The sequence below is a fragment of the Vigna radiata genome, unplaced genomic scaffold, assembly GCF_000741045.1.
Source record: "Vigna radiata var. radiata cultivar VC1973A unplaced genomic scaffold, Vradiata_ver6 scaffold_236, whole genome shotgun sequence".
In the NCBI taxonomy this organism is placed as follows: Eukaryota; Viridiplantae; Streptophyta; class Magnoliopsida; order Fabales; family Fabaceae; genus Vigna; species Vigna radiata.
This window is the reverse complement of record NW_014543119.1, coordinates 485,637-511,300: the sequence shown is the minus strand read 5'-3', so window position 1 is coordinate 511,300 and position 25,664 is coordinate 485,637. Positions and strand designations below refer to the sequence as shown.

The window sequence follows — 25,664 nt, the reverse complement described above, 5'->3', positions numbered from 1 at the left end:
GAGTCCAAAATTATATTCCCAGAGTCGCATATAGGTATACCCTAACCATTCGCAACTGTAATAAGTTGTTCTTTATTTCTTTTATCATATGAGTCGAAGGACACACTAAAAGGTGTCACATGATCAACAGTACTGAGGAAAATCTTACCTTTTATGGATAAAGTACATGATCCAAAGGGCTTACTCATTGATTCATACATTGCTTTCAAAGGAATAATTTTTACATCAGACATCCCGTAGAACGCAACGAGGAGTCTCCAAGACAATGACGGCGTATGGGTTACAACGAGAAAAAAAAAATGAGCAGAACTTAAAAGCCCATATCTACTCAAGAAAAGGTCAAACGGGTCGTCACAAACCCTAGGAAAAAACTCAGGAGGCTTCGGCGACTCTGTCTATGGCAGCGGCGGCTAGTGGGTCACACTCAGAAAAAAAGAGTAGAACTTAAAACTCATATCTACTTAAATATAGGCAAAACGGGTCGTCATCGACCCTAGTAACAGACTCAGGAATCTCCGACACCTTTTCTGTGGCGGCGGCGGTGAGTGGGTCTCGCCGGAGGTGGGCGCGTGGGCTACATGCACCGGCGGCGGTGGAGGCGCGTCGGAGTTGGGCGCACCTTTTTTCCCTATCAACGTCCCCAACCGGCGATGGCAGCCGCGGCGGTGGCCGGACAGCGGCGTCGCCGCGACTGTGCAGCGCAATGAAGTTCCAAGATCGGAAGCTCTGATACCATATTAGAAAGTGAGTTTTTAAGCCTAACTCAACCCCACAAAACCGGCTTGTAGGGTGAGGTTTTCACCTCACTTATATATACTATAATTTGGCCTTATTTCTAGTCGGTGTGAGACTTCCAACACACCCCCTTCATGTCGAAATAAAGACATCTCGTGTGTGATAGTAGAAATTGGGTGGTCCAATAGCGGCCTGACAACGGGTGGAAACAGAAATGCCCACTTAGAACTCGCTAGGATAGGCTCTAACCTAGCTCTGATACCACGTAGAAAATAAGACTGAAATTTATTATTCAGAATTAATTCAAAATACATTCTCAAATCATCTATATGTGACAATCTAATTCTCATTAAAACGGAAATAGGAAAACTAGGAAAGCAAAATAAAATAAATAAAATAGAAGATTGTATATCTATTTTTCTCTAACTAGGAATATTCTAAAGATATCTTCTCTGATTAAAACAAACATTAACTCATTCTTTAGTATGTATATTTATAGACTTCAATCTCTTTCTTAAAATCTTAATTCTCTTAATTAAGAGATTTTAGATTATCCTTCTAATAACCATAAAATATTAAATATCTTTTTTATACCTTTATATTTTTATTTCTTAATCTCTTTAAATATCTTGTATGTAAATGAAAATCACACACATAATAAATTTAATATTTTTAAATAAATATGTTTGAGAAATAACCCTCGTATATAACTTGTTTATATTATAATGACTATTTTATTTGTTTTTTAGGAAACTTATATTATAATCAGCTAGCATACCCTATCACATATGTGTGTATGCATTTCTTAAATATCTATAAATTATTTAAATTTTAAAAATAATAATTAAAAGTGTAAAATTGAAAAAATAAATAGTGAATACATAGTTATAGATATAGCTATAGATAATATATTATAAGAAATATGGTGTAAATCATTTTTTATTATGAATAATAATTTAAATTTAAAAAACTAGTTAAAAATAGTAAATAACTGGTTTAAACCCTTTTTTGTTCCCTAAGTTAAGTTCTGATTTTCAGTTTAGTCCCCGCTTTTAAAAATGTCAACCTTTATTCCCTATGATATAAAAAATGTATCAAATCAGTCCTATCTGTTAACAAATCACAAGTTTTGTTGTTCATAACACCTTCCATTAACAAATCACAAAATATTGGATACCTAGGTATGAAAACTTGTGATTTATTATTCATTAAGTGCTATCATGAGGACTGATTTGATACATTTTTCATATCATAGGGAATAAAGGTTGACATTTTTAAAAGCGGGGACTAAATTGAAAATCAGAACTTAACTTAGGGACCAAAAAAGGATTTAAACCTAAATAATTCTTTTGTAAGTAATTATTTGAATTTTAAAAAAATAATTACTAAAATAGAAAATTTGAAAAATATATTTTTAATATGAATAATTATTTAAATTTAAAAAATAATAATTAAAAGGGTAAAATTGGAAAAACAAAAGAAGGCACCATAGAGGTGTATCCTCTTTATATATAATTGTATATAACCACTTTATATATCTTAAATAAAATAGTTGTCTTAAATAATTATTAAACTATAAATATTTTTAAATAAAAAAAAAAAGCTACTTGGATATATTTTCTAATTATTATAATTGTCAAGTTCTTATCTTCAAAATAAGTTCAATTTGCTCAACTAAGTTGACCTTTCACAAGTTTGAGTGAGATTAAATTGAAAACATATATATTTTAATATAGGTCAAATTAATCAAATTCATTAAATGACGTAATAAACTAGTTTAAGTTGGATTGAAAGAGGATTAGCTTACAACAAGAACACTTTATATCATTTTTTATTATAATTATTTACTATCTCTAGTTATGTAAGTTTGCAATTGAATTTTTTTTAAATACTAGAATGGTGTTTAATAATGTGACATCCCAAATATATGATAAAGATATATGATTTAATTAAGACGTAATCACATATAATACTAAAGAACAGTTAAGACAAGTAATGAAGCATTAAGCTTAGAGTCATCCAAAATGGTTAAGGATTTGAAACTCTAAGTACCATAAAGCAATAGAGTGTTAGGATTATAGTCATCTTCAAAATAGCTTTAGAATTTAAAACTTCAAACATAACAAAGTTCTTCAAAATGACATAAAGCTAATGGAAGTCCCTAGAAGACTAGGTTGCAGCGTCATCCTCTTCCAAGGGAACCTCCTTGACAACTACTCCCATCTAAGTGGGTGATCATTGCAAAAGAAAACATACATAACAAGACACAACACAAACAAGCAAGGGTGAGCTAATTATATAAAATCATTCCACATAAGAGTATACACATACAAGTGTTAACTTAAAACAAACAAGATAAAACATTCATCCTAACATGTTGAATACTAGGCTTGACTCGTCCAGACCTTAGAATGATAATTGAGCTATGGCGGGTCATGCACCCGTGGTGGTTTATGATACTTGGGTTCCCCACCCTGCCACACTCACGAGATTAGTCTGTTCCGCGCCATGGAGCATACTGGAAGCCTCCAAAACTAAGATCTCCTGCTACTCCTCACCACATGGTTCAATCCTCTCTACGTGAGAAGAAGAATCATTGGAGCGTCTGGAATACCCCCAAGACCGAGCTCCTACTTTCACTCTAAATATTAAGAATCTCACTGAGAGATTCTACACTTTGAAATTTGAATTACCAACTTGAATCACACTCCATCCACTTTGTACTCAAACACTTTTAACTTCAATCAATATACATGTCTTGACATCATAATACAGTACTGTAAACATCGGAACATGCCTCACAATCAAATAACATTCACCTAAAACATCACATCAAAAAAGACAAAAGATAGTGAACTAACCACAACGCTTTTCGCAAAGTGCATCAGATGCGCATAGCGAATCCAACGAGATTCGCACAGCGCACATGGGGAAATTTGCCTTGCAAATTATTGCATCCTGGTGCCAGACTGAAAGTCTCTCGCATAGCGCACACAGGTTGCATATCGAGAGATTGGACAGAGAGCTCTTCCCTGGAGTGACTCGCAATGCGAAACCATTCGTATAACGAGTCTGTATGATTTGTAGAACGCCAGTTCTACATAATCATGCAACCCATGCCCCTCCAACCACTTTTAACCCTTCAGCCTAACTTTTAACACCCCTAATGTGTGATTTGGACCTATTTAAACATGTCTAGATGATTTTTAACAACCATACAATGATTCTAAAGTGATTTAGGCTCTAATTCAACTATAAAGCAAACAATCTTAAGGCTTAGGGGCTCTAAATCAATTCTACCATTTCTAAAATGTGTTTTTAGTTCAGTTTTACCTAAAATGCCCAAACAGACCAAATGCACCCAATACCCTAAAACGTTCAAAATCACTCTCTCACTTCCCTTAAAACACCCAAAATGGTTCCTATTTGCTAAACTACCTATCTAATTACCACCACAATGAAACACATACCCTCAACACTCCTTACTACCCAATTGGTCATCGGAGAAGAATCAAATGTCTGAGCGCATCAGACTCACCATAAGCGCCGGTACATATGACTAGTCACAACTTGTTGGACCAGGCCAAGGCTGCTCTATGATCAAGGATGTACCAACTCCAGTTTTTAAGATTCCTCTATCCTACCAACAAAGTGCTCTCAACAAGTTACAAATGATTTATCTAAGTTACAAATGATTGTGCTTTAGATCTCAAATGCCCAATTTTAACATCTCACTTCCTCTCACAGTAACCTGAAACAGTACCTATGCACCCAATTATTACCCACAGCAATGCGAATTAAAAATCTCACCCAAGATCTTTCCAAAACATAATCAATCACAGTCAATTACTCATTCCGAGACAGATTATATTCATCAGAACAAGACACAGGAAATCAATCACAGGCTCATCATTTACGCAATCCAGTTCATACCCAAACCAAATACGTAAAACAATGAATACACAGTCCCAACAGAACATCATGTTTTGAATTCCAAATGCATAGAAACACTAAAGCAGATCCAACCAAACATAATTAGCTCCCCTTACTTGGGTTTTTCAAAGTACAACTAACTGAAGATGTCCTAACAGTACACCCCGTACAAAGACGAGTTAACAGGACATACAACCACCAATTTGGTGTAGAGTACAACTCTTAGAGCTTGATAAGGCAGAAAACTTGAAGAAGAAGTATACTAGCTACACGCACCAGCAAGGTTGCATGCCCTAGCTTCAAAAAATAGTGGAAGAAAAGGGAAAATTTCTTACCAGGATGAGATGGAGAAATTAATCGATGCGAAAGAAAGCCCTTCACACTGTGAACTCTTGAGCACCTTCAAATCAAAGATTGATCGATTCAATGAATGGGAATGTTAGAGAGAAGGCAGAGAGAATTTAGAGCAAAAGAGTTTTAGAGAGAGAATGGGGTTGGCTAATGAGATCAGATTCTGAAAAGCCCCTTCTAAGGTCATGGTGCCCTTAGCTTTATGGGTCTGGCTGTCCCAATATAAGGCCCACTAGCCCTATAATTTAGGCCCTTACATTCTCCCTAGCAAGAAAAATTTTCGACCTCGAAAGTAGAACTTACCAACAAACAGATGGGGATAAGACTTCTGCATATCTTCCTCTAACTCCCAAGTAGAGTCGCCTGTCCTACAGTCCCAAATGACTTTGGCTACTCTGATAGTCTTTCCTCTAGGTTTTTTGGTTTGGCTCTCTTCAACTCTAACTGGCTCCACCTCCACAGACAAGTCTTCTCTAACTTGAACATCTTCAGCTTCTAGTACATGAGACGGATCAGGTACGTACTTCCTAAGGTGTGATACATGAAACACTGGATGAAGGTTTGCAAGTTGAGACGACATGGCTATCTCGTAGGCAATTGATCCTATAAGTCACAGGATCTTGTAAGGACCAAGGTACCTAGGAGATAATTTCCTAGCACGAATGGCTCTTCCTACACCGGTAGTATGTAGGAGTCACTCGGAGGAACACATGATCCCCGACTGTGAACTCTAAAGGTCTCCGCCTCTGATCAGCATATGACTTATGTTGACTCTCTGATGCTCGCATCCTTTCTTGAATAAGCTTTACTTTCTTTATGGTCTGTTGCCCTAACTTTGGCCCAGTTAACACCGACTCTCCATCTTGGAACCAACACAAAGGTGTTCTGCAGCGTCTTTCAAATAGTGCCATACTGATACTAATCTGGTAGTTGTTGTTATAGGTGAACTCCACCAATGGTAACACCTCATCCCATACTCCTAAGTGATCCAGGATACATGTTCTCTTAGACCGACCATCTATCTAGGGATGGTAAGTTGAACTCATATGCAGCCTACTACCCATCTCGCTCTGAAGTGTTTGCCAAAACCTGGAAGTAACCTCGGGTCTCTATCTGATACGATGCTGGAAGGTACACCGTGCAGTCTCACAATTCCCTTAATATACAACTGAGCCAGCTTTGCCATAGACATTCTCAAATCAATTGCCAAGAAGTGAGCACTCTTGGTCAGCCTGTCCACAATCACCCATATAGCATCGTGCCTCCTAACAGTGCATGGTAAATGGGTAACAAAGTCCATGGTTATGCTATCCCATTTCCATTTAGGGACCTCCAATTGCTGCAATAGACCTCGAAGTCTTTGATGTTCTACCTTGGCCTTCTGACAAGTTAAGTAAAAGCAACAAACTGAGCTACATCTTTCTTCATACCCGACCACCAGAAGTACTTTTTGAGGTCTAGGTACATTTTAGTCATACCTAGATGTATGCTAAAACGACTTCGGTGTCCCTCCTCAAGTATTAGGCTTTTTAATTCTCCATAATTGGGGACACACGTCCTACCCCGGAACCGTAAGAGACCATCTATCCTTGTGTTGAAGTTCTTTCCTTTTTCAGTACCAATTAGAGCTATGGACATCTAAAGCTCAGGGTCTAACAACTGCCCTTCTTTAATACGCTCTATCAAGTTACTAGACACCACCAACTTACTGCATCTGATGCTATTAGGCTCTAACTTAACCTGTAACTTCAAATCTCTGAAGCTCTCCACGAGCTCCAATTCTCTAACCATCAAGCAAGAAAAATGCATTGACTTCCTACTTAATGCGTTTGCTACAACATTCGTTTTCCAGGGTAGTATAAGAGTTCAAAATCATAGTCTTTGAGGAACTTCATCCATCTCCTTTGCCTCATATTCAACTCTTTTTGGTCAAACAAATACTTAAGACTTTTATGACCACTGAAAACTTGAAACTGCGCACCATAGAGATAATGTCTTCATATCTTCCAAGCAAACACAACTGCGGCTAACTCCAAGTCATGAGTGGGATAGTTGCTCTCATGCACTTTGAGTTGCTTGGAAGCATAAGCAACTACCTTCTTATCTTGCATTAGCACACATCCCAACCCCTGATATGAAGCATCACAGTAAACCTCAAAGGATTTTCCTGTGTCAGGAATAATCAACACCCTGCACTACTAAACCTTTTCTTCAGTTCTTGAAAGCTAAACTCACATTTATCCGTCCAAATAAAAGGTTGATCCTTCCTAGTCAACTGCGTCAAAGGCGTCACAATCCGAGAGAAATTTTCTATGAAACATCGGTAGTAACCTGCCAAACCCACAAAGCTTCTGACTTCTATCGCGGTCTTAGAGCTCTCATACTGGAGAATTGCATGTACCTTGGCCGGATCAACAGAGATTCCTCCGACTGAAATCATGTGTCCTAGAAAATGTAACTCTTCCACCCAAAACTCGCACTTAGATAGCTTGAGATACATCTTTCTCTCCCTCAACACCCCAAGTACTATTCTAAGGTGTTCCACATGCTCCTCCTTGGTCTTAGAATAAATCAATTTGTCGTCTATAAAGACAACAACAAATTTATCAAAGAAAGCCTTGAAGATCCGGTTCATGTAGTCCATGAAGATGGCAGGAGCATTGATCACACCAAACGGCATAACCACATACTCATAGTGGCCATATCTGGATCTGAAAGCTGTCTTATGTACATCATCAACTTTCACCAAGATTTGATGGTAGCCTGATCTCAAATCGATCTTGGAAAACACCGTAGCTCCGTGCAATTAGTCCATCAAATCATTTATCATTGGCAAAGGTTATTTGTTCTTAACTGTCAGCTTATTAAGCTGCCTGTAATCCACGCATAGTCGAGAACTGTCATCCTTCTTCTTTACTAGCAAAACAGGTGCACCCAATGGTGAAACACTGGGTCGGATAAATTGCTTCTCTAGCAGCTCCTCAATCTGCTTCTTCAATTCAGCTAATTTCGTTGGAGCCAACCTATAAGGGGTTATGGAAATTGGTCCTACTCCTAAGACCAAGTATATAGAGAACTCTACCTCCCGTGGAGGAGGTAGACCAGGGACTTCCTCAAGGAATACATCCATGAAATCATTCACAACCAGAAGATCTATACTCTAATTCCCATGGGCTGAAGGGTCTAAGTCTTGAACCCCGTCCATGTGAGACATGATTAAGAAACAGCTAGCGCCATCTATGATGTCCTGTCTCAAGACATTAATTGACAACGACATGTCTTCATCCGCATTAGGGAATATCATCTTCTTTCCCCCGCAATCTAGAAGAATACGATTGACGGATAACCAATCCATTCCCAAAATTATCTTTAGCCCCTGCAGAGGTAAGCAAATAAGGTTCACTCTGAACCTATGTCCCTCAACCTCAATAGGACATTTGGAGCACACATTAGATGTCCTAACTAACCTAGTTGTTGGTGTAGACACCACTAGATCGCACTGAAGTTCTCTGACTACTAAGCCCAGCCTCTCCACACACGCCTCAGACACAAAAGAATGTGTCGTCCCCGAGTCAAATAAGGTCACACATGAAACTCTAAACAATAAGCAGCTGCTAACAATTAGGTTACCTGCACTGGCTGCCTCAGCTCCGATCAATGCATAGACTCTCCCTGCTTCTTGTGGCCTAATACCACCCCTCTGAATGGCTCTCCCAGCCTGGCGTGGCTGCGACCCTGTTCTCCTGACTATAGGACAATCTCTACCATAATGTCCATCTTGCGTACAAAATTTGCACCTCTTGAATCCCACTAGCTGAGGGCATACGGCCTGAAGGTGCGGCCCTCCACACCTGAAACATCTCATGGGGCTAGCAAAGTTGGACTACCCCGATGACTGAGAGCAAGAACCCCTAGACCCAAAAGAAGTAGGTCTAGAGAAAGGAGTCCTCCTAGAATTAGAACCACCTCTGGATACTGTTGGTCCACCAACCCTTGGTGGTTGGCTCTGCTGACTCTGAGTTCCTTCTAGCTCTCCTTTGGTTTTCTCCATGTCATGGGCCATTTCTACTAAGGCGAAAAACTCTCTGATGTGCAACCCTTTAATGAGCAACTTTATGTCCTTTCTCAAGTCGTTCTCAAATTTTCGGGATTGTCATTCTTCATCCACAGTCATAGTGTTGAAGCGAAGCAGGTGCTTAAAGCGATCTGCATACGTAGAGACCGACCTGTTGCCCTGAGCCAACTCAAGAAACTCCACTTCTTTAGCAAACCTTACACTATCTGGAAAGTACTCAGTGTAAAATTTGGTCCTGAATAACTCCCAAGTGATAGGAGTCCTGTTCCTAGTCAGAATCATCTTCATATTGTTCCAACAATGGTCAGCCTCTCTTGTTAACAAGTACTGTGTGTAGGCCAGCTTCCTCTTATCCGGACATCCTTTAGCTTCATAAATTCGTTCCATGTATTGGAACCAGTGATCGGCCTCATCAGGGCTGCATTTGCCAGTGAACCTGGCTGGATGATGTTGGAGAAAACTCTTCAAACTCCACTCCTGAACTAGAGTAGCTGAAGAAGAAGAAGCACCAGGGGTGGGTCTCCCACTAGCCAGCATCTCCATGTAGTGCCTTTGAATGTTCTCAACAGACACTCTTGCGGCCTCTAGGTTTTGAAGGGTGATAGTATTTTGTTGCACCAGGGCAGCATTTTGATGCTCCATTGCCTCAAGCACAGCCTATAGTCTTCTGGTGTTCTCAAAAGGCTCAGGCTGGGGAGGAGGAGGAGGCCTAAGTGCCATCTTTCTGCTTACACAGAGAGGAAATATCATTAGTCCAATACAAAGAAATATGAACACCCAACCTAGACATGAATAAGAGTACATACGTACAAGCAAGGCACACATAAAATCCTATAGGATTTCTAAGGATAGAAACTGCTCTGATACCATAAATGTGACATCCCAAATATATGATAAAGATATATGATATAATTAAGACGTCATCACACATAATACTAGAGAATAGTTAAGACAAGTAATGAAGCAGTAAGCTTACAATCATCCAAAATGGTTAAGGACTTGAAACTCTAAGTACCACAAAGCAATAGAGTGTTATGATTACAGTCATCCTCAAAATAGCTTCAAAATTTAAAACTTCAAACATAACAAAGTTCTTCAAAATGACATAGCAAATGGAAGTCCTAAGAACACTAAGTTGCATCGTCATCCTCTTCCAAAGCAATCTCCAAGGAACCTCCTCGACAACTGCTCTCATCCAAGTGGATGATCATTGCAAAAGAAAACATACACAACAAAACACAATACAAACAAGCAAGGGCGAGCTCAAAATAATAGACGTTAAAAGTGTTTTCTGAACTAGTGAATAAATGACGACCGCAAAGTTATGATAAGATCATCATTAGAAGTATTTTTAAAATTTACGTAAATTATATCATAATGATATAAATAATAGACTTAAAAGAAAATCTCCTTAGATATAAATAAACGCGTACAATATTAAAATAGAAAATATAATAGAAAAAAGAAAATGTATAAATAAAAAAATAACAGGTTTTTATATATAAGGAATGAAAAATAGGTATGCATATTTCAAAACAACATATATTAATTAAAAACAAATTGTTTTCTTACCTCGTAATGCAAACTCTAAGTTGTTTTTTCTCCATCTGTATTGATGTTTCTTATTATGTTAGATCTGTTGGGATTACTACTTAGAAGTAGTAATCTATTAGGTTTGTTAATTTTTAATTTCCTTTCCCCCTTTTTCCTAACCTATTTAAAGGTTAGGGTTTTCCCCTTCTCAGTCGTAATCACAAAAACTATTTCATACAGAATAATGGAAGTTCAAGTTTTTCTTACCTTTGATGAAGCCTGTGTGTCGATCTGTCATCTTTCTCCTTCTTCTTTCAAAATCCATGGCTGGATGCTGCCAGTGAGCCTCATGTTCTTCCTCTCTTTATGCTTCTAGTGAGCCTCGTGCTCTTTCTCTCTCTCTATCTATCTATCTATCTCTCTCTCTTTCTCTCTCTTTCTCTCTCACGCAGACCAACACTGACTTCTGGCATTAACTAAGTCCCTCACACGAGATATTTTTATCTCTCGCAGGCCTTTAACTAAGTGGACCTCTGTTATAAAACTATTGGGTATTATCATAATATGGTATCAGAAGAGCAACACATTTCTTGAATTGTTCTTGGCTTGATGGACAATCGTGACCCCACCACTCAACCCTCTAGCTCGTTTCACCTTCATCCTAGAGAAAATCCAGACATTACTCTTATTTCCTAGTTTCTCAATGTAACTAATTACTCATCCTTGAGTAGAAATTTAGAAAGAGTTATTCTCTCCAAAAACAAGATCAAATTTATTGATGACAGTATCAAAAAGCCACCAAGAACTGATCCTTTATTTGATGCTTGGGAGAGATGTGACACAATGGTTTTGTATTGGATCATCAGGACCCTTTCACCTCAGATTGCAAAAAGTGTTATCCATGTTGACAATGCCAAAGATTTGTGGGAAGAACCTAAAGAAAGATTTTCTAAAGGAGACTACTTCAAGATTTCAGATTTACTACAAGATATTCAATCCATTAAATAGGGAGAGAGGAATGTCAGCCAATATTTCACTAACTTGAAGATTCTTTGGGAAGAATTATAGCCCCTTAGACCCATTCCTTGTTGCACCTACCAAATCTCTTGTTCTTGTGATTTGTCTAGAGTCTCTCTCAAATACAGAGAGGCGGAACACGTTATTTGCTTCCTAAAGGGCTTAAATGACACCTACCATACTGTTAGAACACAAATTATGCTTATAGAGCCCATACCCAACATCAACAGGGTCTTTTCTCTCCTTATGCGGCAAGAAAGACAACATCCTGGAGCCATTAATCAGAATGTGATGCTTTCAAGATTTTGGCCAGCACCACTGACAAACCCAACTGGAAACCTCAAGGGTGTGACATTAGCTCATGTGGACAAGGTAAAGGAAGAGGGAGAAATCCCAATTATGGGAAACAATGTTCCTATTGTCAAAAAATAAATCATACGATTGATGAGTGTTATTCTAAGCATGGCTACCCACCATGGTACAAGAAAAATGACAACCAAAACAGTCAAGACAGGGGAGGACAGAATGAATGGAGCTATGCCAACGCCTGCAAAGATGATTCTACCTCTACCCAGAATCAGAATACTCAACAGCAAAATAACAATAATTTTATGCAGGTCTTTACTCCTGAGCAAATGTAGAAACTGCTCAAAATGATAGAGGGCTTTGATAACCTTTCACACAGTATTAGTCAAGTGTAAAGAAACACCTTTAGAGACAGCCTAGGTAATTTTTCTTGGATTATAGACACTAGGGCCACTAATCATGTGACCCATGAAATAAAACATTTATTACATTTCATAAAATTAAACTCATATCTGTTAAGCTTTCGAATAACTCTATAGTTACAACCCAACATGTTGGAACCATTCAATTTTCAAAAACATTCATCATCTTTAATGTTCTCTATATTCCAGAATTTTTCTTTAATCTTATATCTGTTCAAAGTCTTACTAGGGACCTAAAATGCATTCTAACTTTTTCTTCTAAGACTTGTCAGGACAACTCTACCTTGAAGATATTGGGCATGCTGATGTTTACAAAGGCCTTTATTATTTACAATATTTTCCTATCTTTAGTCAGGACTATGTTCCTAAATCTGTGTTTTCTTGAAAACAAGTTAATGATGATTGTGGCATTATAGACTGGGTCACCTTGGCCACAAAATCATAAAACAAATATGTAAGAATTTTTCTTATGTTCGAATACCATCTTAAATTGTTTGTGATATTTGTCATTATGCCAAACAACATAAACTTCCTTTTTCCCAAAGAACCATTATTTCTACTGATTGTTTTGAATTCATACATTGTAATATATGGGGACTTATCTTTGTTCCTTTTATTCATGGGCATAAATAATTTCTTACCATAGTTGATGATTATAGTAGACACACTTGGCCATTTTTTATGCACAATAAAGGTCAAACTAAAGAACTTCAGGAGAATTTTATTTTAAAAATTAAGAACCAGTTCGGCAAAACTATTAAGACTATTAGATTTGACAATGGTCCTGAATTTAACTGTGTTACTATGTATGATTCCTATGGTATTGAACACCAAAAAAGTTGTGTTGAGACTCCCCAACATAATTCTATTGTTGAACGTAAACACCAAAATATATTAGATAAAACTCGCAGTCTCCTTTTTCAATCCAATATACCTACTGCCTACTAGTCTTATGCTATATCTCATGCCATTTATTTGATAAATAGATTACCCACATCTGTTTTAAGTGGTAAGACTCCTTATGATTTAATATATGATAATCCTCCCACTTATTTGAACTTAAAACCCTTTGACTGCCTATGTTTTGCTTCCACTTTAGAACATAACAGACATAAAGTTTATTCTAGAGCTAGAAAAGGTGTTTTCTTAGGTTATAAAAATGGTGTTAAAAGATATATTCTACTTGATGTTAGTACTAAGGAAAAATTTTTAAGCATGAATGATATCTTTTATGAAAACATTTTCCCCTACAAAGATCAACTAAATAATGAGAGCAACTATGCTGAGAAAGAGATTGAAAGTTTTTTGCCTAATGATTTCTAGTATGGTCAAAATTGTGATGGAGCTCAAATTTTTTTTGAGAATGGAGATATTGAGCAGAGATCTGATCAAAGTGGAGACACCACCATTAACACTAGTATTGATCACACTAATGATAGAGAAGATCACAGTTCCAGAAAATCTACCAGAGTTAAATGGGTCCCTGGATATCTAAATGATTACATACACCAGGTTAATCATTCCTCATCTAGTTCTCTACATGCAAAAAATAATTTCAAAATTGTTTATCCTATTTCTATATGTTATTTATTTTTATCTTTATGTTTTAGTTTATGTAAGAAATTGTTGAAGTTTCTGTGTTGGTAAGGAGGTCTGGAAGAAGTTTGAATGTGCTTTCGTGACACTCCAGTCGCAGAGCACATAGCTGAAGTGTGCTCAGCGACCAGAGTATTTTATAAGGCAGTGATTTGCTCGCACAACGCATCACATGCGCTTTGCGTGAGAGAAAAAGAATTTGTTAATTATATTGTGGTTCGCACAGCGCACCAAATGCGCTTTGCGACCTAAATATTTAATTTTCTCTTTGTAAGGCAATTCGCATAGCACATTTGAATAGCAAAGCGAGAAAAATCACTGAGGCAAAGTCGAAGAAATTAAGTGGTTAAATCGCATAACGCAAAATGTTGGAGAGGGTTCTGTACATTAATTCACACAGCTAAAGTGTGCTCTGCGAATTTTTCAAAAAAAAAAATTCACAAAGGCAAATTAGGATAGCGTACAGCATGTGGTGTGGTAAGCTAATTATGCCATTTCTTAAAAAAAATTAAAATGCATAAAAAAAAACTTTGTATCGTGCGCTCAACGGATGCAGCCAAAAAAAAAATAATAATAAAAAATTAAAAATGGACATTAGAATAGTGCACAACCTTAGGTGCGTTAAGCTAATTGTGCTTTTTCTAAAAAAAAAAAAAAAAAAAAAAAAAAAAAAAAAAAAAAAAAAAAAAAAAAAAAAAAATTGGTTTATCGCTTAGCGCACAGTTTCGGTGCGATTAGCGAATGTTGTGCAGATGACTTCTCCTACAACCACCACAAGGTCTTCTTCAAGAGCACATCCTGCTAAAGCATAGGAAGAAAACCTTGTTTTAAATTATGATCGGCATAGATTCTCGTTTGAGTTTGCGAGCCCCTACTATGGCCTAAAGGCAGGCCTAAGTCCAGGTAGGGGAGTGCCTATGAGGAGGATGATGATGTAGAGGAGGAGCCTAATCCCAGATGGACACAATAGAGTCACGAGACATATGAGAGCCAGTGGAGATCCGAACCAGATGGGTCCTGGTAGAGCAGATGGACAGATTCTCCTATTGTTTCATGTTTATTGTTATGTTTGTATTTCAGTTCAATTGTTATATTGTGGAACTCTGTTTAGTTGTTTATGTTTGGTGTTGTAAAGACATTGATGTTTTGATTTAATGATTATGCATTCTGTGATTAAGTTATATGGTTCTTGAGGATGATGACTTGTATGTTGTGGTTGTTGTGCTTCAAAATTTCATTTGTGTGTATGAATATGACCAGATCTGTGAGTGTTGAGAGCATATATTGATTGAGAGATATTGAGTTGTCTAGGTATGGAATTAGCTTTTGCAGGATTTTGATTCTACGTGCATACACACACTTTTTGGTTAAGAATGAAAAAGGCCCTGTTTGATATTGATTATACAGTTACTTGGCCAGATAGCCAACCCTTAGACATTATGCTTCATTTGTAAAACCTTTTTGAGCCTTGAATTCTTTCGTTCACCTTGAGCCTAATATGTTATCCTACCTTACACCTTATAAGAGAACAGGTACTACGAATTTGTGAGGTTAAGGTTGAATTTAAGTTTGGGGAAGAAAAGATCAATAAAAAAGAATCACAAAAAGGGTGATCAAATTGAAAAAGAAGGTTAAAATGTAAAAGAAAATGGTGTGTGATAAATGATATATGTTGGGGATTTGAGTACTCAATTGGGAATTGAAGTTGTTCACTTCTTAATAGGTGTCTTTGAATCCAAGAAAAACCATTATTTTTCTTTTCTAGCCAAGCCAAGCTTTACCCTGAAAAGACCTTTAGACTTAACCAATAGTGTGTGAATCAAATGAAATGCAAAAGCTGATGAAATTTTATGACAATTCTACTATCATGTGAGGACAAACACTTGAGTGGTGAGGAATGATAAATGTTGATCTGGTTGTTCATATTCTATGCACAGGTGATTTTGTGAGTACTATACCATGTCATATTTTTTTGAATATTTGAGAATGCATGTGATTTTTTTTTCTGATGTGCAAAGTTATTCTATCAAAATGTCAAATGTCTATTGTGTCGTTCATTTTCTTTTGTGATTTCCTAAGGGCATGAAATAGTTCAAGTTTGGGGGAGTTGATAAGTGTGAAAAAGAGTTATTTTTACATTTATAAATGATCTCAATTTTGTAATTGTTCATGTTATTACTCAGTGAAAAGTTGTAATAGGAAGTAGATTGTTATGTAAATTATTGTACAGGAAAAGATGTATAAATTGGAATCTGTCAACCAATTCTCGTAGAGCACAAGCCAAATTTCGCAGAGCCAGAAAAAAAAAAGAAATTCGCACAACGCACCAAGGCCTGTGCGTTGAGCGAATCATGTCAGTTAAAAAAGCCAGCAATTGGGAAATCCGCATAGCGCACACATACTTGTGCACTGAGCGAATAATAACAGTTTAGAACAGCAATAAAAAGAAATTCGCACAACGCACACACTCTTGTACACGGAGCGAATTAATGAAGTTAAGTGGCTCTTCAAGACAGAAAGGCAGAAACCATCTCCTGACACGAAAAATAGAAAAATGCTCTGGAGAACTGGAGAAGACCATCAAGAGACCCTTCAAGACATCAAGACTTCACTTTCTGCAAGGAATTGCTGTAAAGAGTACCTTTTAGATGTCTAGGAGAGGCTAGTTTTTCTGTTCATTGGAATTGGTTGTATGACAATACATTAATGTAAATTTCCTGTGCAATATATGTCTTTATTCTTGTTCTTTTCTTGACTTGCTTGTGATTATACGGAAGTATAATTCTTTTTAAACGTTCTTTTGTACTGGGAAGTATTTTTAGAACAAAAACGTAAGAAAAGAAACTAAAAGTAACTATGCTAATAATAGCTTTTGTGCTTTTGGTCATTCTCAACATCTGAATTTAATGCAAAATTATTTGTTGAATTAATTAAGGAGTTAATAATTTAATAGATAATGTGAATGCTTGAACAGAGAATGTATTTTATCCAGGATGTTAATGTAGTGTTAGTCAAAGACCAATTCCTGGCACACCAATTGTTTGATAAAATACCAAAAATAGTTTCTTGTATTGTTTTGTGTATTTTGATGTCTAATTGAGTTATAAAAGGAAGAATTGTCATGTGTTGCACAAGTCCCTTGGGAGAACGATACTTTACGTATCCACTGTATTACTTGTAACGATTTGGTATACTTGCCAAAAAGTTATTAGTACACATTGGTCATATCTGCCAACAATGAGCCTAAATCCTATAATGAGGCAAAAGACAACCATGAATGGGTCACAACCATGCATAAAGAACTCAAAGTCTTACAGGACAATGGCACTTGGTACTTAACTCAACTTCCTCCTGGAGAAAACTCCATAGGTTGCAGATGGGTGTACAAGATCAAGCATAAAGCCAATTGCACCATAGAAAGGTACAAAGCTCGCTTGGTTGCTAAGGGTTATACCCAACAAGAAGGTATAGACTTTTTGGACACCTTTTCTCCTGTAGCTAAACTAACCACTGTAAGAATTCTTCTTGCTATTGTTGCCTCAAAAAATTGGCATCTACATCAACTTAATGTTGATAACGCCTTTCTACATGGGGACCTAAATGAAGAAGTACATATGAAGCCACCACCAGGGCTGAACATTCATACAAAAGGTCAGGTTTGTAGGTTAACTAAAGCTGAAGCAGGCTAGTAGGCAATGGTTTGATAAACTACCATCTTTCTTCTCTCTACTGATTACACTTAATCTAAATTTGATCATTCCCTTTTTATTAAGAAAACATCCACAAATTTCACAACTCTCCTTGTGTATGTAGATGTTATTATTTTGACAGGAGATTCTATCACATAAATAAACCACATTAAAGCTCTTCTTCATCGTGCTTTTCAAATCAAAACCCTAGGAGAGCTGAAATATTTTTTAGGCTTTGAAGTAGTCAGATCTAACAAAGGTATACACCTATGTCAGAGGAAATATGCACTGGACATTCTTGAAGAGACAGGAATGCTAAGATGTAAGCCTTGCACTACCCCCTTTTTAAGTGACACCAGTTCCTTGTATAAGACAGATAATTACTTGGCCAATTCCAATTCCTATCGTAGACTCATAGGGAAGTTACTCTATCTCATTAATACTATACCTGATTTATGCTTTTCTGTTAATCTTCTCAGTTAATTTGTTCAATCCCCTACTGATTATCACTATCGAGCTTTGCAGCACATGCTTAGATATATTAAGTCCAGCCCTTCACAAGGCTTCTTCTTTGTTGCTGACTCTCATATCTAAATAAAGGCTTTTAGTGACTCGGACTGAGCAACTTGTACTAATACTATAAGATCCACCACTGGATTTTGCATCTTCCTTGGATCCTCTCTTATATCGTGGAAAACTGAGAAACAAAATATTGTATCCAGGTCTTCTACCGAAGCAGAATATCGTGCCCTAGTTGCCACCATATGCAAAATTCAATGGATTTATTATCTCCTACAAGATCTCAATGTTGAGACCACTACTACTACTGCGCTTTAGTGTGACAATAAGTCTACCAGACATATTGCTCACAATCAAAGCTTTCAGGAGAGGACTAAACACATCGAACTCGACTGTCACGTTGTCCACGAGAAGATTCAAGCCAATCTTCTTCATCTCCTACCTATTCGCTCTAACGAGCAACTTATTGACATTTTCACGAAGCTTCCTCACCACGTGCGCTTCTAGTTTATCGTTCTTATGCTTGGATTGGTGAACATACACAATCTAGCTTAAGGGGAGACTATTGATGTTTGTTATTATGTTAGATATGTTAGGAATACTACTTAGAAGTAGTAATATGTTAGATTTGTTAGTTTTTTTGTTCCCTTTCCCCCTTTTTCCTAACCTATTTAAAGGTTAGGGTTTTCCTCTTCTCGGTTGGAATCACATAAACTATTTCCATACCAAAATAATGCAAGTTCAAGTTTTTCTTACCTTTGAGGAAGCTTGTGTGTCGATCTGTCATCTTTCTCTTTCTTTTTCCAAAATCCAGGGCTGGATGCTGCCAATGAACCTTGTGCTCTTCCTCTCTCTATGCTCCTAGTGAGCCTCGTGCTCTTTCTCTCTCTCTTTCAAACCAACACTGACTTCTGGGAGAAGTCCCTCACACGAAATATTTTTATTTCTCGTAGGCCTTTAACTAAGTGAGCCTCTGTTATAAAACTATTGAGCCTTATCATATTTTGTTCTTTACACTCCAACTTTCTTTCTCATTTAGTTTTCTTTTTCTTCTATTTCTCCCCTTTGTGTCTCTTCTCTAAGTTTTCTTATTTTAGTTAAAATAAAGTATAGAATTATTCCTTTACATGACAGATTTCATGCTTATAATACATGGTAATAGAAATGTAATCTTAACCTTAATTATTTCACGATTATAAAACTCTTGCTCTAAAATGTGTGGACAAAACAAATAAAAAATGTGCCCTAAGCCTAATGAAAAATATAATCCGATGAATTAAAAATTGTGAAAAGTAAAATTTTTTATTCCCTCCCTTGTTTTGATTGAAGAAGAACAATGTCTCTCTCACTTGTTCACTCAATCTCCTACACAACGCTGTGTTCCATTTCCTCTCTTACTAAGAAAACACACCAATATGTTACGTGTGTAATTTTTAGTGAATATATTCATTCATTGTTATATTTTATTAGGTTTTAGCTTAAATGTGAACGTAGGATTTAAAGTTGCATGTCCTCCTAGGGAAGACATTTCTTAGGAATGATACCTAGCTTCCTTAATTATTGTGACATAAAAATATTGTTCCAATATGGCACATTATTCCTCTTCTCATCCCATGCAGCAAACAAAAACATTAAACTTCCGACCTTAACCATTATAAGAATGAAGAGGTTATTTTTTTGGGATATGTTGAATGGATGTGACCAAATTCACCCAAGACAGTTAAAGTAGTTTTTGGTAGAGAATAGAGGTGGAGGGCCATTATTTGGCTAAAAGGTAGACCGACAAGATACACGTTGGGTGTCATAAATCTTTGAGCAAGCCATTATTGTAAGCAAAGTTGAAGAAGAGCACGAGTGGTAAGTGCATGCATGTAGAACAAGATCAATGATTATCTAAGTACCCTAAGTAAACAAAAACAACTCATCTTTAATTCAACTTTGCCATCATTTAGCCCACACTTGTTGCATATATATACATATATAATAATTAACAAACCAAAACTACCACCCAAAAACAAAATCACTTTATTATATTTCAATATTCACATGTTCTTTAAATTACTTCTCTACTTTCTATAATTTTAAACTAATTTTACTCTCTATCTCAAATGCCATTAATTAAAAAGACTTAATAATAAATTTATCCTAAATTTGAGGGAATTTTTTTTATTAAATTTTTTCATGTTTAACACATGAATAATCTTATTAAAGTAATCTAATTATTTTTAGTAGCTAATACCTAAATACGTTAAAATGAATTACTATATACTTTAGAAATTAAGATAAATATATAACTGGGCATTTATGAAGATTTTTAGAAAAGTATAATAATGTTGCCATAAGTCAAATTAATAAAGCAAATTTAAATACCTTATCAACTTAAGTCATGCGTGAAAGAGATTTGATCGTCCTCTGAATCCAGGTGACATGACACATTAATAGTAAAATAATAGAGTGGATCAGAAAATGAGTTTGGTTTACTTAATGAGAAATTTAACCCCGGGGCGAATTATAGGTTTCTTTTCTTCCAAAATTAATCAATGGTATTTAATATATAGCTTTATTTTAAATATTATTTTCTACATTTCATTTATATTTTTAAATTAAAATAGTAAATATTAGTTAAGCATTCAGTACTTTTTAGACTTCTAAACCCAAAACCATAATATATATATATATATATATATATATATATATATATATATATATATATATATATTATAAAATATTGAATGAATTTTTTTATTAAATTACATTTGGAGTTTCTCTTTATCTATATCTTTTAATAATTATTATATTTTAAAAAAATTCTATATATTTTAAAAATATAAAAAAATTAAAATTATTTGTAATATTAAAAAGTGTATTTTGTAAACATAAATTACATTTCATCGTTTTATTATTTGTCAAATCAAATACGAGTGACATAACAAAATAATATTATCTAGTCGTTACACTAATTTTCCTTGAAATCATCTGAGCGTAATTATGTTTTTCTATACATGATTTCAGCTATTATTGTTCTGAAAAAGAAATTTTAAAAATTGGAGCTGATGAACTTGTATGCTATAATTGACCTTAAAAGGAATTATCATAATTGAATACAAACAATTTCAAGACCTCAACTCCCACGAGGCTTAAGAGTGAAATTATGTAGCCCTTTTCCTACGAATGTTTACTTATTCACACTTCTTTCCCGCTACTTTTACTGTGTTTCGTCATGTTGGGATTTATAGAGAGAGAAAAATATTCCATAGATAACATGTTAAAAGATTATATATTAAAAAATTAAATAAATTACTTAAAAAAATCAGATTAATAAATAACAAAAAGTACAATTTACTAAAAAATTAAATAAATTATTTAAAAACAATTTGGACCAATAGACAATGTTTATTTAAAAAAATATTGTCTATTTAAGCTCCAAAAATGGATAAAACTTATTTAAAAAACATTGTTAATTAAGCATTATAGATAGTGGTTATTTGAAAATACGTTGTTTATTCTCAATAAATAACGTTTTTTTTTTAAATAAGTGTTATCTATTGTTTAATTCATAGAGAATGACCTTTTAGAGACATTGTCTATTAATAACATTGAACATCTAAAAAAACACTGTCTATTAGAAAAAAAATCATATTATTTATTAATAATTTTGTAGTAGTATAAAAGCATACAGGAGAGTTGATTGGACCACTACTTGAAACTAGTTTTCACTTAATCACAAGCCAACGAAATAAGATGAATGACTAGTTGAACCAAAAAGTAAAAATCAATTCACAAACATGTAATTAAAAGCACATATTCATAAATAAAATAGTACTGAATACAAGATAGTTTCAAAGTGATTTACATCTCACTCCAACACCTAAAAGATTTAGCTACTCATAATGGATAGGTAGAAATTAATACAAAGAAGCAATTTCATCTCCTAGTCCTTTAATGATATTCTTTAAATTATAGAACACATAATTTGGACGAAAATTTTGTTGCTCTTTTTTATCGACGAATTTACATACTTTTCCATTAATAATGAAGATTTCATTTGTTTATGGATTTATTGATAGATTTTTTTTTCTAATAATTACTGACGAATTTATCGATGAAAAAATTTGTTGATAATACATATTTTTATTGATGGTTTTATTGACAAATATTTTTGTCGTTAAATGAAATACACATTATTAACATATTTGCTAATAAATTTTTCTATTGATAATAAAAGTTTTAAAGTCTATCAATAAAATTTGTTGATAATTTAAATTTACAGATTTATTCCATCGATAAATTTCTATAATTAATTTAATGAATTTTTGTGTGAAAATAACGATTATGGAATTAACGTGGAAAATATTCTAGACTTACAAATTAAAAGAACAAATATTTATGGCCTTGTGCAGGGGTTGTATATCTTAAATGTTTTTGGAGGACACTGTGTTCCAATGCATTATTATTTAGATAAAACTTTCTGGACGACCCATTTTGTTATTATAGGGTTGAATTCCAATGTACAAGTTGAACTAAATAATGTTTTGTTATATTTATGTAATAGTTTTTTGTTAATAAAAAATTAATTAAAGACGTGGCAATATGTACTTGAAAATAGGTTATGATGAAGGAGTATTTGTAAAAAAGAAAACTTAATGATTTTGTCAGGTTTTGATCCTTTAACTTAGCGATTTCGTCACTTTGTGTTGATGAGCTTTGGTGTTAGATATTTGGTTGAAGGTTCAGTGAGAAAAGTATCTATAATACAACTAATCACTCCTAAACAATCCACTATTTCTGTTCTTTTTTTTCAATCAACAACTCTTAATACCTAAACATATATAAGCATGATAGTACAAAATCAAGATGCTGTTGTTTATAAAAAAAAAAAATATAATTGTCCCGGCTGGCACGGTCTACCATGAGTTGGTCACTTAGTGAACCAACTTAATCCGGTTTATTTATTAACAAGTTTGAAAAATTTGAATCTAATCCGATCCACCACAGGTTGGTGGATAAACGAGTTGGCTCACTGACTCACTTAATTACAATTTTTTCTAAATAAAAAAAAAATTACAAACTTCTATAATTCAAATGTAAACAAATTTCACGTGTTTAATTAATTTTGAAAATAGGAAACTTAAATAATATTTTTAAGAAAAAAAGAATAATAAATATTTTTTTATAAAATTAAATTTAAATTTTAATAAAATAAAATTAGATAGGTGGATTGGTGGGTCAACTCCGTCTACCACAAGTTCAACCTACATGAGCCGAATTTAAATGAATCACGTTCAAATCTGACCCACATAAAAAAATATATAATTTTTTCAAACCCAATCCGATCTAAACCTGTCGTGGACTAGATTGACCCGTGGATTGTGATCCATTTTGACAACTCTATATATTATATAATATATATATATATATATATATATATATATATATATATATATATATATATATATATATATATATATATTTAAATAACTAAAGGTATTTCATACAACGTAATTCTTGAGGAAATTCCAAAATATAAAATCATCCACTAATTGTGCATCTTGTAGCATTAAATAAACGTGAGAAGTTATTGTATAAAAATTATTATGGTCTTACTAATTTCCGTACCACATATAGTTGAACTTTATTAAAGTTTAACGACGTCACATATACTTATTCACTCCAAAAGTTTAGTCTTTTCAATTTTTAAAACCAATAACTGTTTTCCATTTTTTTATGTTTTTTTAATCATGTCACCATAATTGAGAATGATTAACACAATACCACTTACTAAGCTTTTGTTCGCTTGAGGTGAATTTACTATTCACCACAATTGGTGAGCGATGAATTTTAAAAAAATCGTGTTCACTTGAGGTGATTACCGTGGAATGAATTGCAACGATTTGCGGGATTCATGCACTGTTCAATCACCCGCATCTGAGAAGAGATTTGGAGGGATGAAACGAGCTTTCTCTAAAATACCCTTCTTAAAATAAAATCCAAGCTCAGACCAAACATTTTTGTTTTGTTAAAATAAATATTAACCAAGTGTGTATCCGGTTAAACCACTGCCTATTCCGATACACCATGAAGAAGAAACGCCTCACCTGTGTGTATCCGGTTACACCCATTCAAGTATCCGATTACAGCATTCAAGAAGAAGAAAAAGAACATGTTATCTCGATACAACATTCACGTATCCGGATACAACATTCACTTTAAAAAAAAAAAAGATATTTTGACTATTTTTTTTCTTACTCCATATTTTGACTATTTTTTTATTAATTATTCTAAATTTTTAATTCTTAATAAACATTTTAAAATTAAATATAACATTAAACAAAATTAAATATAACATTAAACAAATTAAATATATCATTATATTACTTTAATACTAGGGGCATATTGGTAATCTTCAATTTGTATCAATTAAACTAATTTTTTAAATTTGTCACATCAATCAAATCTTACACTAATTCTCACAAACTTTACCCTCAAATCTACTCTCAATTACCCACAAATTCACTCAAAAAAACAACAAAAAAATTACTCTCAAATCCACTCAAATTCATTCAAATCATCTCTCCCAAATCATCTCCTCCAAATCTTACCAAACGAACACACCCTAAAAAACCACAAAATAATTAAAAAAGTTAAGGACAAACTATTAAATACATATTGTTCCGGTTGGAAACGTCTCCAAATCTCCCTGCGCAATTTCCCGCCATCAACCGTCCGGTCTTCCGCTCTCCCTCCCAGTTGTTCTCTAACGTGGATTGCTCACCTTCCGCTGTGTTCGGCCGGGTACCTGCTAATGGCACTCCGATGCTCAAGTCAGTGTTAAATGTTGGGTAAAAAGGGTAGAGATAGAAAGAGAGTGAAATAAATGTGCATTTAATGTAACCAANAAGGGTAGAGATAGAAAGAGAGTGAAATAAATGTGCATTTAATGTAACCAACTACCTTTCACCTTTGACTTGTATTTATAGTATTCGTTATGGGCACTTGATTAACTATTCCTTAATCGCGGCCCAATCTGTGGCCCAACTCTCCTAATTGCGTTTTAGCTTAATCCAATTATAATGCTTCCTTCTACCTGAATTGGCTTTGTCGGTACGTCCGTAGTCGGTGGACGTTCGGTCTATGTGTGTTAATTCTTGTCCGACGACTTGGCTCGCGGGCGACGCCGCGACGGGCTAAAAGGACATGCAGATATTCATGAAAACCCTTTACAGTTTGGTTGGTAACCGTCCGTCTTGCCTGATTTCGAGCACGGTTTCCTGCTCCCACACGGCTGGGGTGCACAAGTTTCGTTGTTGTTACCGTGAAGGTTGCAACCCTCTGTAAACCCTAGCTCCTAACTACCGGTTACGCGTATGTCTCGCGTCGGACGCGTCACGCTCGCTGGGCGTCCGGCTGATCAACAATCGGCCCCCTATGGTACACAGGCCCCCGAAGTCCGAGGCAAGCAATTGTCGTCGGGTTTGAATGTAGACGGCC

The 25,664-nt window shown here is 35.1% G+C and overlaps 1 protein-coding gene across 1 annotated transcript; it reads right to left on the bottom strand.

Annotated features, from left to right (window-relative positions):
- Nucleotides 1-8,179: 8,179 nt before the first annotated feature.
- On the bottom strand, nucleotides 8,180-8,884 carry LOC106753180. Its single transcript, XM_014634976.1, has one exon. The coding sequence runs from the start codon at nucleotides 8,882-8,884 to the stop codon at nucleotides 8,180-8,182; it is 705 nt and encodes a 234-aa protein (XP_014490462.1).
- Nucleotides 8,885-25,664: the final 16,780 nt, after the last annotated feature.